General features: G+C 43.4%; 2 protein-coding genes across 2 annotated transcripts in view; both read right to left on the reverse strand.

Moving 5' to 3' along the window:
- LOC132885922 (terminal nucleotidyltransferase 4A-like) overlaps positions 1-4,796 on the reverse strand; it is a 92,559-nt gene extending 87,763 nt beyond the window's left edge. The window contains exons 1-2 of the mRNA XM_060920455.1: positions 3,920-4,796; positions 2,790-2,913 (exon numbers count right to left, since the gene is read on the reverse strand). Coding sequence (XP_060776438.1) covers positions 2,790-2,913; positions 3,920-4,602 — 807 coding nt within the window. The 5' untranslated portion in view covers positions 4,603-4,796. The remainder of the gene's footprint in view (positions 1-2,789; positions 2,914-3,919) is intronic.
- A 4,756-nt stretch (positions 4,797-9,552) lies between these two features.
- Positions 9,553-11,212, reverse strand: LOC132885923 (E3 SUMO-protein ligase ZBED1-like). The gene is made up of 3 exons (XM_060920456.1): positions 10,867-11,212; positions 10,166-10,625; positions 9,553-9,916 (listed from the first exon to the last, which is right to left on the reverse strand). The coding sequence occupies exons 1-3, from the start codon at positions 11,179-11,181 to the stop codon at positions 9,633-9,635; spliced, it is 1,059 nt and encodes a 352-aa protein (XP_060776439.1). The 5' UTR covers positions 11,182-11,212; the 3' UTR covers positions 9,553-9,632.
- Between the last annotated feature and the right edge of the window lie 5,752 nt (positions 11,213-16,964).

Genomic DNA, 16,964 nt, shown 5'->3' on the forward strand with positions numbered 1-16,964 from the left:
TGTGGAAAAAAGCGAGTACACCCTTGGCTTCAGAAGTTAACTGCCCCCTTTAACAGAAAAGAAACTTGTCTACATTTTGCACAAGTTCTCCACCAGCTTAACAAAATTTCTGGCCACTCTTCCGTGCAAAATTCCTTCAATTGCAAGATGTTTGAAGGTTTTCTTGCATACAGTGCCCTTTCCAAATCACCACACATTTCAGTGGGGTTCACATCTGGGTTTTGACTAGGCCATTCTATAACCCTCCATTTCTTCTTTTTGAGCCAGCCCTTGGTAAATTTTCTAGTGTGCGTATTTAGGATCCTCATTGAAAGATCCACCACCAGTTCAACTTCAACTGTTGAACAGATGGCCTCACATTACCTTCAGGCACTCTTTGATTTGATTCAGAAATCCTAGTTCAATCAATGAATGCACACTTCCCAGTCCCTGAGGCAATGAAGCAATGCCAAACCATAACATTTCCACCACCATGCTTCATAGTTGGCATGAGGTTCTTCTGCTGAAAAGCCATCTTTGGTCTGCACCACACATGTACTCTTACTGTGGCCAAACAATTCCACCTTTGAGTCATCTGTCTAGAGACAAACACCAAAATAGCAAAAACACCAGACCCTAGATCAGGGGTGTCAAACCTGATCCATAAAGGGCCTTGTGGCTGCAGGTTTTCATTCCAGCCATGCAGCAGCACACCTGACTTGGCTCATTCAATCAACTGAACTGTCTTCACACAGTCAAATACTTGCAGCCACACCCACCCTTGATTAAAGGGTGGGTGTGTCAGTTGATTGAATAAGCCAAATCAGGGTGCTGCTGCATGGCTGGAATGAAAACCTGCAGCCACACGGCCCTTTATGGATCAGGTTTGACACCCCTGCCCTAGATGTTAAATTTAAATAAGATGGGCTCCACCTGCAGAAGTTTCTAATCAATGGCATATAATCTGGAACACCTGATTCTAAATTTTTGGACTTGAAAGCATGATAAAATGTAAGGGTGCCTACTTTTTTCTTTAAATTATGAAAAAAAAAAAGTTACAAGATTTACATTGTCGTGTCATTTGTTGAAGTACATTACCTTTATCTGTTGGCATTGCATCAAAGGCAGCAGTTTTCTTGGGATGTACTCATTCACATAACCTGAATTCACTCACACACACACTCCAATAAATTAAATAGGCTTTATAGCTCATATGGGTGCACAGTTTCTATATATAATCCACTGCTTAACTATTTGTGCATTCTCCATCTGGTGCTCTCCCCCTCACATCAGGTTACCATTCCATCATGCTGCACACAGGCCATTATAACCTGTATATAGTCCATTTCCAATGCAGGCTTGTGCATGACAAACATTTCCAAACAGAGTTTATCCAGGAAACAATTCAAATGACTCTGCCTGTATATCGCATAGAAGTTTGTGCTCTTGACAACGAACACATTCAAAGCAAATTTTCCACTTGGCACGCTTTCCACATTGGTACCAGATACCCGTCAAACCCTTTGCCCTGCCTCTCCGACTTTGCACTTGCGAAGCACCACCGATTTCGTCATTTGATTCATCCGATGATTCGCTGCAGAAATCATTTCCCAGATACAGATAATCCTTTTACCGAGGATCATACAGATATCCCATTTCTCCACTGTCCATACTGACTTAAATATAACCCTTTCAGATGACTAAATCCAGGCTAACAAGTATGTTTATATCTGCTCGACTTAACTTCCAGTACCTGGCTATCAACAACTTGACGGCACATCCTGGGCACCATATTGGTTGCACATGTGCAATAAAAGTTTGAGGTACTTTTAGTGTTTAAGCAGTTAAAGCTCCTTATGATAGATAATCAGGGGGCTGCACTTGGTGTGCATTATAATAATTAGGGAGGGAGTTTTTCCTTGCCACTGTCACCACAGGCTTGCTCATTGGAGAAAGACTAGGGATAAAATTAGTTCATGTTTAGAGTCATTAAAATTCAGTAAAGCTGCTTTGCAACCATGTCCATTGTTAAAATCGTTATAAAAATAAACCTGACGACTTCTAATTAGGGCTTATACTATCGATAATGGGCAGCACGGTGGTGGTATGGTTCACACTGTCGCCTCACAGCAATAAGGTTCTGAGTTCAAGCCCAATGGCTGACAGGGGCCTTTCTGTGTGCAGTTTGCATGTTCTCCCCGTATCTGCATGGGTTTCCCCTGACATGGGTGCACTGTTTCCCCCCCCAACAGTCCAAAGACATGCAGGTCAGGCTAATTGGTGGCTCTAAATTGACTACAGGTGCGAATGGTTGCCTCTGAGTCAGCCCTACAATGACCTGGCATCTTGTCCAGGGTGTACCCTGCCTCTTGCCCATAGTCAGGTGGGATAGGCTGACAGGGGCCTACAGATAATGGATGGATGGAAGGAATGGACCATCAATAATGTTTAAATGCTGTACCAGTACCCTTTAAAGGCTACATTAAAAGGTTTTTAAAATTCAAAACTAACTAATAGGAAAACCGGTTAGTTTTCGTACTTAATAATGATCTAGAATACAACACAAGCATGTGATTTGAGACATGATTGTTTATTCATTCAGTTGTGGACAGTGTTACATGGTGCAATACTGTACCTACAATTTACGTCAGTATTGCACCACATGCCAATTTCTGATGTGCACAAGTGACATACCAGATGACAGCAGGACACATGCAGCAGACCTCTTGCATACACAGTAAAAGCAAGTAAAATTCAGAGGCTTGGTTCAGTTGTAGTCTGTAACCACACATCCCAGCAATTTTACTCACGTCCGCTGCAGGCCACAGGTTCTTGATCACACTCTCGATGCGGCTCACTACATCCCTCCTCATGGCTTCCTCCTCAGGCCGTGGTGACATGAAGGCATAGAAGTCCAGTATCTCTTCATGAAGGCTTTTTTTTTGGGGGGGGGGGGGGGGGGGGGGGGGGGGCACACCACAAAAATATTATGAAGCTGAATAAGCTGCATGTTTAATGTTTAAAAAAATAATAATAAAATAAATAAAAGCATGAAAACCAGAATGACCTGAAAAAGGTTAAAAAAAAGCCTTCTTATTTCTTGCATGAACATTAGGTTGAAATTGCGAACATGTGACAAATACTGACGCTGTGAGGCTAATAGAGAAGTAACAAAAGCTTTCAAAATTAGTGCAACGTTGTTTACACAATCTTAATAGAAAGCATATACACATTAAGGTTAAGTTTAAAAGTAGCATATAGGTCACATCACTTGCAGAATTTCTACATCAAACTCAGGAAGTCGGGGGGGGGGGGGGGGGTGAGAATTTGAGTGCATCGTTACTAAAACTTTACAAATGCCACAATAAAGCTACATTTGGACTGAGGAATATTTTTACACACCAGAGTCATAGCATTCTCTGCTTTTGCAATAAATTTATTTTTTTTTAGTTAGTGGTTGCTCTGAAGGTTGTTCAAGCACAGGTTTATGATGTAAACTACCAACCACAGTGATTGGTCATTTCCTTTTGGAGCAAAATATTGGTCTTCACATTGAAAATGGTACCACCCTTAAACCTTACACACTTCAAGTTCAAGTGTAAAAATACAGTGCCTCGTACATCATCGCATCAGAGATGCGACGAGTGATTCCAGCTGACTTAAATAGCCTTTTTGGCAATTTTATTAATGTATAGATTAAATTGTGTCTTAAAGGTAGACTGGCTTTCAGATTTTTCAAGTTTAGATCATAAAAAGAATCCCTCCAACACCCAATTATTTTTGTTCAGTAGGTATACATTTCATTTTTCAAGATGCATGCTTGAAAGATAAACTGAGGCATTCATATTCCTTTACATACAAATCTACCTGTAAACATCTCAACTCCTTAGTAAAATCAAAAATGACAATTGTGTCAGAAAATTACCCCCCCCCCCATTACCCGTTCACCCCTGGACTATATCTCCCGGTCTTCCACGGCATCCCAGTCCAGAGGAGATTTCCATTGGAGGTGGAGAGCGGATAGTTGACCCCATTAGTGCTGGCCTTGCTCTCGTCCTTCTTCCTAACTGGATGGTAGTTGTGGTCAGGCGCTTGAGGGCATTGCTGGGACAGATGCCGGTGGTGATGGTACTGGTGAAGATGAGTGTGGAGATGCACATGGTGCTGTTGGTGCTGATGCAAACAGTCATTGACGTGGTGCAGCCGCTCACTGAAGCTGAAAAAGAGTCTGGGATGGGGGTGGTGGGTGTTTGTACTGTCACACGAGTCCGATTTGGGACTGTCACTCTCGGAGTCCAGCGAGGAGGACAATGGAGACAGGGACCCATTTTGGGGAGAAGCACTGGGCTCCCCGACTCTTGTGTAAGTGCCATTCAGTGCAGTCTGGTTCCAGTGATCAAATGGAGGTGAGAGAATGAAACTGGGCGAAACCTGAACAGGATGCGGGCTGATACAGCTGGAGGAGTTGGTTTTCACCGAACCCAGCGCCATGGCCGGGTACAAACAAGGGCTGTGTAAGGTATCCGTAGTCCGTAAACCAAGTGAGGTTTCCCAGATGTGCATCCAGAAAGCATTTGCTGGTCCCTTCAGCTCGGGCTGAACCCAAGTCACCCTGGGGTCCATTTAAACTTAAACGCTCCTAAATGAAACAAATAAAAAGGAAAAAAAAAACAACCCGTTTAAGAAAAACGTCTCACCCGGACAAACAGATGCAGCTGAGAGCGGAAATGCACGCGAGTCGGTTCAGGCTAAAACCGAGCGGCTGTCCAGCGAGACCGTTATCCTGAAGCCGCTCCGCTCCGCTCCTTCAGCATTACAATGTGGCGCAGTCTGGTTGAGGAAAAATCCTCAAGTACGCATGCGTGTGGGATTTAAATCCAACCGCGCGCATGCCCTGTTTGGATTTTTTTTAACTCGATGTGCGCATGCGCATGGGATTTGAACCACAACCGTTCTGAGATTTGCTGATGATCGGCTTTTTATTACCTGGCCCGGGACGGAGTCCACCAGGGGGCGAGGTATTGTTTTCGGTCAGGTGGCTTGTTTGGGGTTTTTGTTAACAAAATTACGGGAAAACGGCTGGACCAATCTTCATGAAACTTTCAGGATTGATGGGCATTGGTCTCAAATAGAAATTCCAACATTTTGGTTGTCATCCGGCCAAGGTCAAGGTTTTTGTGGCTACTGCCTCATATTATAGGCGGTAGTCACGATGTTATTGTGCTGTAAGAGTGTAACCAGAACGGTGAGGCGTGATCTCGCGTTATCATTGACTACGTTTACATGCACATCCAAATCGAGCTGCTGTCGGTAATCGAGCTGAAGGTCCCAGCAGGGTGCCAGAGAAATCCAATCCTACATGCACAGTGTTTAAATCGAGCTATTGTTATGAGGTGCATTGTGCACCCGAGCCACAGGTGGCGCTACACGCCCCATCGTGTTAGTACACTTCCGGTTGTCGTCATGAAGAAGAGCTATTCAAGAGTATAAACAAAGTGACTACAGGCGGAAATTAGCATCAAAGTGTTAAATGTTATGAGGTGTTTGTCTGGATTTTCATGGGGGGCTGAAAAGGGCACTTTACTAACTATTTATCAGGCTATGATAAGATCTATCTTTGACTATGGGTGCCAGGTATATGGTGCGGCTGCAATTTCTGTCTTAAAGATGTCATTCAATTTAAGGCCCTTAGAGTCTGTTGTGGGGCATTTGCCTCCACATCGACCTCTGCTCTTCTGGTTGAAACAGGTGAGAAGCCTTTGATGGTGAGAAGAGTTCAGCTTTCTCTGCACTATTGGAATAGGCTCAGGGAGAAGTTTGCTATCTGCCCCACAAGCCACATACTCATGGATTGTTATGAATTTGCCTCTGACCAGATGAGAAGCCATCCATTCCTTAGACAATGTATGACATGGGCCAAAGATTATAACTTATTGGATATGGTCCCAGTTAAGAGTTCCTATTGGGGATCAGTACCTGTGTGGCTCCTTCCCTCCTTCCAAATTGATTTTAAGTTGCACAAGGATAAACATGATGAGGAGATTGAATTTTCTAAGGACTCTGTTCAGGAGCATATTCAACATAACTGGAATCTGCATTTGCAGATTTATACTGATGGATCTAAAGATCCCGAGTCAGGGAGAGTGAGTTGTGCGTTTTATGTTCCACAGCTAGATTTAAAATGCGGGTATAGAATAAGTGATAATATGTCTGTGTTTACAGCGGAGGCTTTGGGTATTTTAAAAGCCCTTCAATGGGTATTGGAGGCACGGCCTAAAAACGTGATTATTTGCTCTGACTCTTCATCAGTCTTACACTGTATTGAAACATACTCTTCAAATGCTCGCCCTGATCTAATCTCAGACATTCTATTGTTGCTGAATAATCTCCATAAGAGTGGCTGTGTTGTTTCTTTCCTGTGGGTCCCCGCCCATATGGGTATTAAGGGGAATGAACTAGTCGATCAGTGTGCAAAAGACAGCTTGAAAGAGGACACAATTTCTGTGTCGGTTAGCCCAGGTCGAACTGAACTAAGGAGTAAACTCATGGAGGAAGTGTTCCAGACATGGCAGCTCCAGTGGGACAGAGATGTGAAAGGGAGACACTTGTATGCAATTCAGCCTTCTGTAAGCTCCCAGTGTACTTTAACTGGAGTTAGGTCTCAGCAAGTAGTGCTGACACGTCTTAGATTAGGGCATTGTGCCCTAAACTCCAATCTATATCTGATTAATAAACACAGAGATGGATTGTGCGACAAATGCAGAGTTCCTGAGACAATTTCTCATGTTTTGTTAGAATGTGTGCAATACAGTGTGCATAGACGTACGTTTTTTAACAACCTCTCCGGCCTTGGTGTTACCACTGTCTCTCTCCCTGTTTTGCTTCAGTTGAAGGATTATAAAGTTACCTCCATCCTGATTGGGTTTTTAAAAGCCTCTGGGCTTTATTCCAGAATCTAAGAGTCTGACATGGTAGTGGACTTGATTATCCTGTAGGTGGCGGTAATACACCAGTTGGTGTCTAATCTGCCATATTAAACTCCGAAGAAGAAGAAGAAGAAATTAGCATGTACCGCTATAACCTGGTACAGACATCTGTCCTGACCACAAGGATAATGTTTAATTTGTGCACTGTCCCTTTTAAAAATAAAATAAACTCTAAACTCTAAGAAGAGTGTTTGTAGTTTGTATGTACGAACAGAAGTGTTCCTAATAAAGTGGGCGGCTAAGGTGAAGTGTCATGCCAACCGAGGCTGTTTTTTCGACACAATTCACAGCTATGCAACAGCTGTACAGATGTATTTGGTGATACAGTAAGTGAGCTAAATTTTAACAGTGCAAACAATGCCACAAAAAGAAAAGATTCATGCCGTTGTCATGATTCGTTGTCATGCCGACCGAGGCTGTTGTGTTTCCCTTGTGGTCTTGTCACTTCCGGAAGGGGCAGTGCTGAAGTAAGTAGCTCGAATACGTAGCTCAATAGGGTTTACATGCACTAAGTAGCTCGGCAGAAATCGCATAATCTAGGTCGTGTAGCTCGATTCCAAGAAATCAAGTTCGGTTCAATTTCAGCCGAATTAAGGTGTATACATGGCATTTTGAACTTCGATTTCAGTCGAGCAACGGCAGAAATTCGATTCTCTCTATGTGCATGTAAACGTAGTGATTGTGTTGTAAGAATGAGTGTAACAATAGCACACTGCGCATGCGCATAAGTATTACAATTATTACATAAGTATTACAATAGTACACAAGATCGAGTATAAGAATTAGTGTAAAATTAGCGAACGTTCCTGTGTCCCGAATCACTCCCTACTCACTACACAGTGGACTATGTAGTCAGTTCGCCATTTTGTAGTGCTGTCCACAATGCATCACGAAAAGTAGTGCCGCAGCAAAGAAGAAAAAAAAGGCCGCGGCAAAGAAGTTTTATCATTTAATCAGTGAGCTCACAAGATAGTCCTCTATATAGTAATTTCCTATATAGTGAGTAGGGCGTAGTGAACGAGTGAGTCAGTGCGTTTACATGCACATCCAAATCGAGCTGCTGTCGGTAATCGAGCAAAGGGTCCCAGCAGGGGTGCCAGAGAAATCCAATCCTACATGCACACAAGGAAATCGAGCTATTGTGTGAGGTACATTGTGCACCCGAGCCACAGGTGGCGCTACACGCCCCATCATGTTGGTATACTTCCGGTTGTCGTCATGAAGAAGAGCTATTCAAGAGTTTTAAACAAAGTTGTCAGTTCCGTGTTCACAAGAAGAGTGTTTGTAGTTTGTATGTACGAACAGAAGTGTTCCTAATAAAATGGCCACTAAGTTGAAGTTGATCTGTAATGGTGAACATATTAACTGTTAGCCTGCTAACTAGGGCTTTGACCTTGGCCCAAAAATCATATTCGAAGTTCGTTTGGAAATTAATCTAGACATTCGAATAGTATTCGAACTTTTATTAATTATATTATTCTTAAATGCCTCACTAACACCTCGGCATCAAAATTAAATGATATTCAGTCCACCAGGGGGCAGTGTTCAGTCAATGTCAATAAGATTACGTGCAGGAAATATGAAATATTCAGGCGTGTTTTTACAACCACTACTAATGAAACGTGCAGTGCCGTAGTAATTGGCATTATACCGGCTGACACTTTTAACGTTACATAATCCACAAACTTCGTCGTTTGTCCGTTGCCTTTTTTGTGTGAAACGCTGTTCCTTCGGTTTCCTGGTTGCTTGTACTGATGAAAGCCTCTAAACTGTAGCCTCACTGACAATCAAAGGGGAACGTTTACAAAATGAGCAGGTACTGCTAGGCCTACACCTAATCTGTGAGTTTATAACACTGCCGTTCCGAGCCCATTCGTGTTGGCTTTTGAGAATGTTTGTTTTGAATGAGACCGGTGTCAGCTGTCATGTCACTGCTTCCTGCTCGCGTCTCTGATTCACAATTCAAACCAACACGGACACGATGTTATAAGATCACAGATTAGTTTTACGTGCTCACTTCGTTAACTTATGAACTTCATGGTATGTAAATTCCACCATGTGTAGGCTAAATTAATTTAGGCCTATAGGCTACTTGCGCAAGTAAGCTAATAGTTTTTTTAAATTTTTTTTTAGCAACTATCCCAAGTTGACAAAAATAACAGCGCATGAAAGCATTACTGCGCAGTGTCGCATAGTCTACGTTAGTAATTTCATTTATGTTATGACATCAGGTGTACAAAAACCAACCAAATATCTGCAGAAAAAAACAAACACATCGATATTTTCTGAAGAAAAAGTCAATTGCATTTAATCACATCAGCAGTTACATTACACTTCATTTATTGTAGGCCTATGTTGTACTTAATAAAGTCAGACTCTGTCCAATCTCGCAAAAATGACTGACTTCTGATGGGGAAATGAAAAATATTTTTACGTTCATGACATATTAACATTTAACAGTAACATTTAATATTAGCACATCAGCACAACAATCACTGACATTAATAGTGAACAGGAATTAAAAGCAACGTACAACTTGTGGGCGCACACACACAACAAATAAAATAATTGAAAATCGTTGGGTCTATTTGTATTTTAGATTATTTTGGAGCTTAGAACTTGTGCGCGCACATACACAACAAATAAAATAATTGAAAATCGTTGGGTCTATTTGTATTTTAGATTGTTGGCCAAAAACACAAGCTGGTTCACATTCTCTGGCTCTAACGAAGACTGTTTCTTCGTGACTATGTTCCCTGCAGTGGAAAACACACGTTCCGCCCTCACGGATGTCCCACATATTGCCAGGTAGCCACAGGCCAGCTTGGCGAGGTAGGGGTATTTGGGGCTCCTCTCCTTCCACCAGGACAACGGGTTGCTGTCAGACGGGGGTGGAGGCTCACTGTCGTAGGCCATCATCTCTGCTTGGATGACGTCTTCATGCAGTCGTACTGTTAAAAAATAAATACGGTTTAATTCAATGATATTACATACAGTTGTGCAAATACCCACTTGTGTCCTACACCTTTACTGTAAATATCCCACTGTGTGTATTCCCCAATGTCTACAGTGTAGTGAGATTATTTCAAAGCCATTGTGCATGATGTATAGGGTCTGCAAATTGTACAAGTAAATAGGTTAGGCCTACTGACAATAACGGAATTCTCTTCGAATTTATACTGCTTTTTAATGAACGTTACCTCCTGCCGAGTGTTGACAGAAGACATCACCAAGGAGATCCCCCATCGCACTGAGCGCATTTGCCTTGCTCTTCGGTGGCTCCATGGTCGCATCGGCCGCATCCCCATCTTCTCTCTCTTCGCCCGCCGTGTCCTCTCCGAGCTCGGCAAGCTCCCTCTGAACTTTAGCACGCACTGCCTCCCGCGACTCTTGCTCTAGATGAACCAGCCTGCGAAAACGAGGGTCGAGGAAGCTGGCTGTGTTCAGAATCAGGAAGGCGTCTTTGGCAGAGTCATAGCGCGACTTCAGATCCGATGACATTAAAGTTTTCATCTCCTTCACTGCTGTCTGGTCGTCGGTGGAGGGCTGGAGTTGCGCCAGAAGCACGTATTGCAGCGGGAGGACAGCAGATGCTGTTGGGTAGCTTTCAGTTGACAACGCCTCGGTAGCTACTTTAAATGGCTTCAGCACGTCTTTCACCTGTGGAACAAACACACAATTAATATATATTTTAACTAGACATTAACACAACATATAGACAAGACGCAACATAGGCTACAGGCTGTGCTAGCTAGCCTAGCCCACAGTTGATGTTACAAAAAACACACAGACTAAGCTAGCTAGCTGACGTTGACAAGGCGTGTGTTAAATTGTAGAAATACATATTAGGGACATACCATTGCCCCAATACTATGAGACTTAACAAGCCAACGTTACTGACCTTCTCCATTAGGGTCCACTCCACACTTCTGAGCTCCAGTTTGCTGAGTTTTTTTTCCATGATTACCGCTGCAACGGGGGCTTGTTGATCAACAGCCCGACAGATCATCTCGTACGTGCTATTCCATCGGGTGGGGCAGTCGTTGATCAGCTGCAGTGGTTTGAATCCAAGTAGCTTCTGCTTGGCCTCAAGGAGGTAGCTGTCTGTTGTGGATGTTTTGAAATTTTGAGCCGCTGCTTTAAGGTGACTAACTGCGGTTGCAACTGAACGCTGCGCAAGCCCCTTTCTTGCTGCCAAATTGAGAGTGTGCGCCATGCAGGGGATGTCCGGGATGCACAGGTGTCTCTCCACAGTGTTTATGTAGTTTAGTGCATTGTCCGTTGTTATGGCTAGCACCGAGTCCTCTATGTTATAGTCCTGGAGGATGCTGGCAATGCATTTCGAGACATTTGTTGCTGTGTGCGCAGCTTGAAGTTCTGAGGTGTCCAGCACAACGTTTCGTAACTCCCAGTTCGCATTGATGAAATGGGCCGTGACCGTGATGTAGGACTCCGTGGCCAGTGAACTCCACCCGTCCGTGGTAAGAGCAAGCTTTTCTCCCCTCAGCCTCTCCCGTAGCTCGCTTTTGGTGTAGCCATAGAGCTTGGCGATTTTTCCACTCATGGTCCGGGGGCAGGGAATTTGGTACCTGGGCTCCAGCTCCCGGATGAACGATTGGAACCCAGCCCCATAGAGCAGATTCACAGGCCTCATGTCCTCACATATAAATCTTGCCAGCATATCTGTCACTTTACTCTGGCGAGCATATGGGAGGCCTCGCACAGGAATTAGAGTGTCTATCTTCACCTGCCGGCGTATCACAGACCCCTCTCGCAGCCCCCTCTCACCTTCTAGCGCTCCCGCGTGCAATGTCTTCAAGTGGGCCCTCAAGTTTGAAGTTGTTGATTGATAGGCCAATTTGTTTCCACATATTTTAAAGGTAACCTTTTTTTTATCGCATTCTCCATCTTTTTTTTCGAATCCAAAATAGCGCCACACATCACTTTTTAAATTCTCCGGAGTGCAAATCTCCAACGTGCTAGCATCTGACTCCATTGTTCAATGCGTGCCAGCTTGACGCTAACGTCTACAGGTGCCCAGATAAGACAAAAGACAATGACCTTCGCGATTCACATAAATTCCACAGACATTAAAAAAAAAAAACCTGCGACCTGAACTGAAAACGTTTACAACCACATTCACAAAAAAGAATTATGCCTAATGATACCATATACAGGTTCGAATATTTAGAGCTGCCTAATATTCGTTCGAACATCTCTTTTTTTCACAACATTCGAATTGTATTCAAATATCGAAGTTCGAAGTCAAAGCCCTACTGCTAACATGCTAATAACTTACCAACTAATTGGAAATGGGTGCGTACATGCCCAGACACAAGTGTTCCTAATAAAGTGGCGGCTAAGGTGAAGTGTCATGCCGACCGAGGCTGTTTTTGTTTTGTTTTTTTCAACCGAGGCTGTTGTGTTTCCCGCTTGTGGTCTCGTCACTCGTCACTTCCGGAAGGGGCAGTGCTGAAGTAAGTAGCTCGACTACGTAGCTCGATAGGGTATACATGCACTAAGTAGCTCGGCAAAAATCGCATAATCTAGGTCGTGTAGCTCGATTACAAGAAATCAAGTTCGGTTCGATTTCAGCCTAGCTAAGGTGTTTCCATGCCATTTAGAACTTCGATTTCAGTCGAGCAACGGCAGAAATTCGATTTTCTCTCTGTGCATGTAAACGCACTCAGTGATTTAGGACACAGCGTTTGTAACCAATCAGCACTTATCCTGATCAAGTTCGATTACCCATTCTATTTCTTGATAAACTTCAAAACTAATCAAAACTAGAAACGAAATAAGAGAAACCTCATTATAACCTCATAGTATCGGAAGATAAAAGATAAACGAAGTTCACCTCGTGGTTCGCCTAGGCTGATTCGATATAGAGTAAGAGGTGTTTATTTTAAGAAAATTTACCTTATTAAAATTTTAATTAAGGTAAATTTTATAAACAATTCAATTGTATTTATAAGCAGTAGCCACATTTACCCATCGGGTACCTATTTTTTTCTCCGCGATAACTTCCTTCATATTCATCATAAGTGCTACCGGGCAAGGTTTGTTTTGCCTGGGAACACTTGTTAGAAATTTGTTCCCTCTTAATATTATTAATTTATAACATAAAACCATCCCCATCTCTTTATTTCAAACATGTACAATCCTTGTATATAATATTTATTATTATATGTTATTAAAGGGGGCGGCACGGTGGTGTAGTGGTTAGTGCTGTCACCTCACAGCAAGAAGGTCCGGGTTCGAGCCCCGTGGCCGGCGAGGGCCTTTCTGTGAGAAGTTTGCATGTTCCCCCGTGTCCGCATGGGTTTCCTCCGGGTGCTCCGGTTTCCCCCACAGTCCAAAGACATGCAGGTTAGGTTAATTGGTGACTCTAAATTGACCGTGAGTGTGAATGGTTGTCTGTGTCTATGTGTCGGCCCTGTGATGACCTGGCGACTTGTCCAGGGTGTACCCCGTCTTTCGCCCGTAGTCAGCTGGGATAGGCTCCAGCTTGCCTGCGACCCTGTAGAAGGCTAGAGATAATGAGATGTTATTAAAGAAATAGAAAATGCAAAGTAAATACATGCATGGGTTGGTAGTTTGTACTATTGAGAGCCTGTAAGAAAAGTTTCAGGCAGGTTTGTGTCACAGTCTGGTCCACTCCATCCATGCCTTAGATTGTGGGACTTCCAGGCTGGATCCAGGACAGGTATTCAGTCCTGCCTTGCTGAAGGCCATTTCCTGAAGCAGCATGCCCACACCTGCTACCAATCCTCTCCCATCAGCCAGGGCTTTTTAAGAACTGTTTGGAGCTACTCTGTTTGTCAGACTGTCTCTTGTAGACTTTCCTTACCTTGAGGTGGAAAAACCCGGGTGCAGAAAGTAAAAACCCTGCCACATTTTTGCTCCAGCCAATTCAATGAACCAGCTGATCCTAATTACCACATCCCCTAAGCCAGGTTGATGAGCTAATTGGTGAAATCACCTGTGTTGAGAGCACAGGCAGAAGGAAAACCTAAGCAGGACTTTTACTTTGTCAATCCAGTTTTTCCACCTACAGCTTATTGGTAGTGTAGTTTCTTGATTCCCCCCTGCCTGAATTTTTCCTTGGGTTTTTGTCCCTGTTTTTGCCTGCTTGTTCTTTTGGATTGTGTCTTGCCACCTCTGCCTGGATTTCCCTTAGCCTTGTGTCCATTAGTTTTTGTGAAGATTTCTGTCTTGTTTTTTGTTCCTGATTGTGTCTACCTGCCCTTCTGTGTTTTTGATCTCCTGGTCTGTTTTTTGGTTACTGATTTTTGCCTGAGCCCTACTGTACCTTTTGCCTTTCTGCCACTTACTTCATTAAAGAAGTTTTCTCTTTGCACTGCCTGTTTTCTGAGTCTGCTCTTGGGTCCTCACTTCACCTCAGCTCACCACTCCTGACAGTTTGACCATTTATAAAAAAAGTTGTGAACGTTTTTATATTGCTACTCTAATGCCACCAGGAGGCTGTCATGTTGCCTGTTGGAAGGGTGATTCATGACGTCATTTTGGTACAAGGTTGAGTGTATATTTCAGTACACCCAACCTTCAGGCAAAGTGAAAGGTCCACTAAGGTGACAATGTTGACTTTCACTATACATCTGAAATGGTGGTGTAGTGGTTAGCGCTGTCACGTCACAGCAAGAAGGTCTGAGTTCGAGCCCCGTGGCCAGTGAGGGCCTTTCTGTGCGGAGTTTGCATGTCTCTGTCCATGTGGGTTTCCCCCACAGTCCAAAGACATGCAGGTTAGGTTAACTGGTGACTCTAAATTGACCGTAGGTGTGAGTGTGAATGGTTGTCTGTGTCTATGTGTCAGCCCTGTGATGACCTGGTGACTTGTCCAGGGTGTACCCCGCCTTTCGCCCGTAGTCAGCTGGGATAGGCTCCAGCTTGCCTGCGACCCTGTAGAACAGGATAAAGTGGCTAGAGATGATGAGATAATAAATTGACAAAATTGTATAAACAATGAGTCATAAATATATATATGCTAACTGTAATTATCAGAGTATAACTAGATTATGGAAATAGCACCGAAATGATTAAAAATTAGTTATAAACACATCATAAAACTGGGTTTGGAATTTACTCCATAAAAACGGTTTCACCTGTTTCTTAAAATTATCACGTTTGACTAGATTGCACTGATCGAGGTCAGCTATTCCACAAACAAATTCCTGTATACCTAAAAGAACTCTGAAAGGTTTCTGTAAAGTGTGATGTCACAACACATGGCCATATTCGATAAAATGGTCCATAGCGCCAGTGACATTTCTCCACTGATTTCCTCGAGTATTTCGGACAATGACACGGATAACGATAATCATGATAAACAAGCATTTCCATTGTGACGACCATACGGTCCATGGTGATGACTGTGAGTGCTCCTGGGCGTGGCTGCGCTGATTGCCTGATTGCCATCTGGCGGGATGAGCTCATCTGCGCCCTTATCCATTGGACTTCCCTCAGTTGTTAGTTACCCGTGAGCATTAGGCTTCACGTTTTGCCACTAGTTGTGTGTGTTGGGTTTTCTGTGATTGTGAACTTGCAAGTGTTTTAGTAAAAGACTTGTGGTATTTTTGAATTTGGTGGGTTTTTTTTTTTGTGTTGTTACGTCTTTGAGCCGCACGTAACACATGGGGGCTCGTCTATTTGCGATTAGTGAATTGGTTGTTTTGTATCTGGTTTGCATGTGGTTTAGTCAGTGGGGGAGGATAGTGAGGCAGTGTGCGGGGTTGCCCACTGTTGGAGATTCAGCCTTATTAGGTGAGTAAGCAGTGCTCAAATGAATGTGATTTAACCCTGGGTAGGTTTAGCGGCGTGTTTCATTTTGAGACACGTCAGGTTGTTTTTATAGTGTTGTGGTGAAGGCGAGTAGAGCATTGCTCGGGAGCACCTCCGTGGAAGCGCAGACTGTTGCTGATTGCCAGTCGCGGCCAGCGTTCTGCTGGTAATAGTGCATAAGTACCCCTCGCTTGTAACCGCATGAAGACTAGGTATAGTGTAAGTAGGATTTTTGGTTGTAGTTAGTTGGGGTGATCACTTTTATTTGTGCTTGTTTACGCTCCAACATGGATGTTGATACATTTGTTGAGACTCCGTGTGAGTCGTATTTGGACAGTTGCACTAAAGAAACACTGTTGCAAATTGCCTCCCATTACAAGATTTCTATTTCAGACGCGAACCGTAAATTAAAAGAGAGCATTAAGCTGTCGCTGAAAGGGGCGTTGCTTGACGGGAATTTTGCTTCAGGAACCTGGTCCAAAGTGCACTCCGGGGGATGCCACCTGGAGGTGAAATATTGACGTTCGAGCAGAGGAAAGAATTGCTGTTGTTGGAAATAGAACAGGAAAAATTGAGACAAGCTTCAGAAACTAACTGTATTGCTTTGGAAAAGGCGAAGTTAGATCTGGAATATCGAAAGCTTGATTTAATCAAGGATAGTAAACTGGGTGTAGAGGGTTCAAAAGAGTTGTCATCTAGTTTGCGGTTGATTCCTCAGTTTAATGATAAGGACCCTGATGTATTTTTTACTTTGTTTGAACGTGTTGCGGACAGCAGGAAGTGGTCTGATGAGCACAGGTGTTTGTTGCTACAGTGTGTGTTACAGGGGAAAGCACAGGAGGCTTACTCCTCTTTGTCTTCGGAGGATGCAATAGCCTATTCTAAGGTTAAAGCAGCTGTTTTGCGAGCATATGAGCTTGTGCCTGAGGCATATCGCCTGAGATTTTGGCAAGCAAGAAAAGAATTAGGACAAACGCATCTGGAGTTTGCGAGAGATTTGCGCAAGTATTTCACTCGATGGTGCTCTGCCGGGGACATTAAAACGTTTGATGATTTGTCTGATTTGATGATAGTTGAACAGTTTAAATATTCTGTGCCTGAACGTGTAGCTATCTTTATTTCTGAGCATAAAGCTAAAACTCCTGAAAAGGCGGCGGAACTGGCTGATGAATTTGCATTAACGCATAAAAGTAGTTCTTA

This window comes from Neoarius graeffei, chromosome 5 (assembly GCF_027579695.1).
Source record: "Neoarius graeffei isolate fNeoGra1 chromosome 5, fNeoGra1.pri, whole genome shotgun sequence".
In the NCBI taxonomy this organism is placed as follows: Eukaryota; Metazoa; Chordata; class Actinopteri; order Siluriformes; family Ariidae; genus Neoarius; species Neoarius graeffei.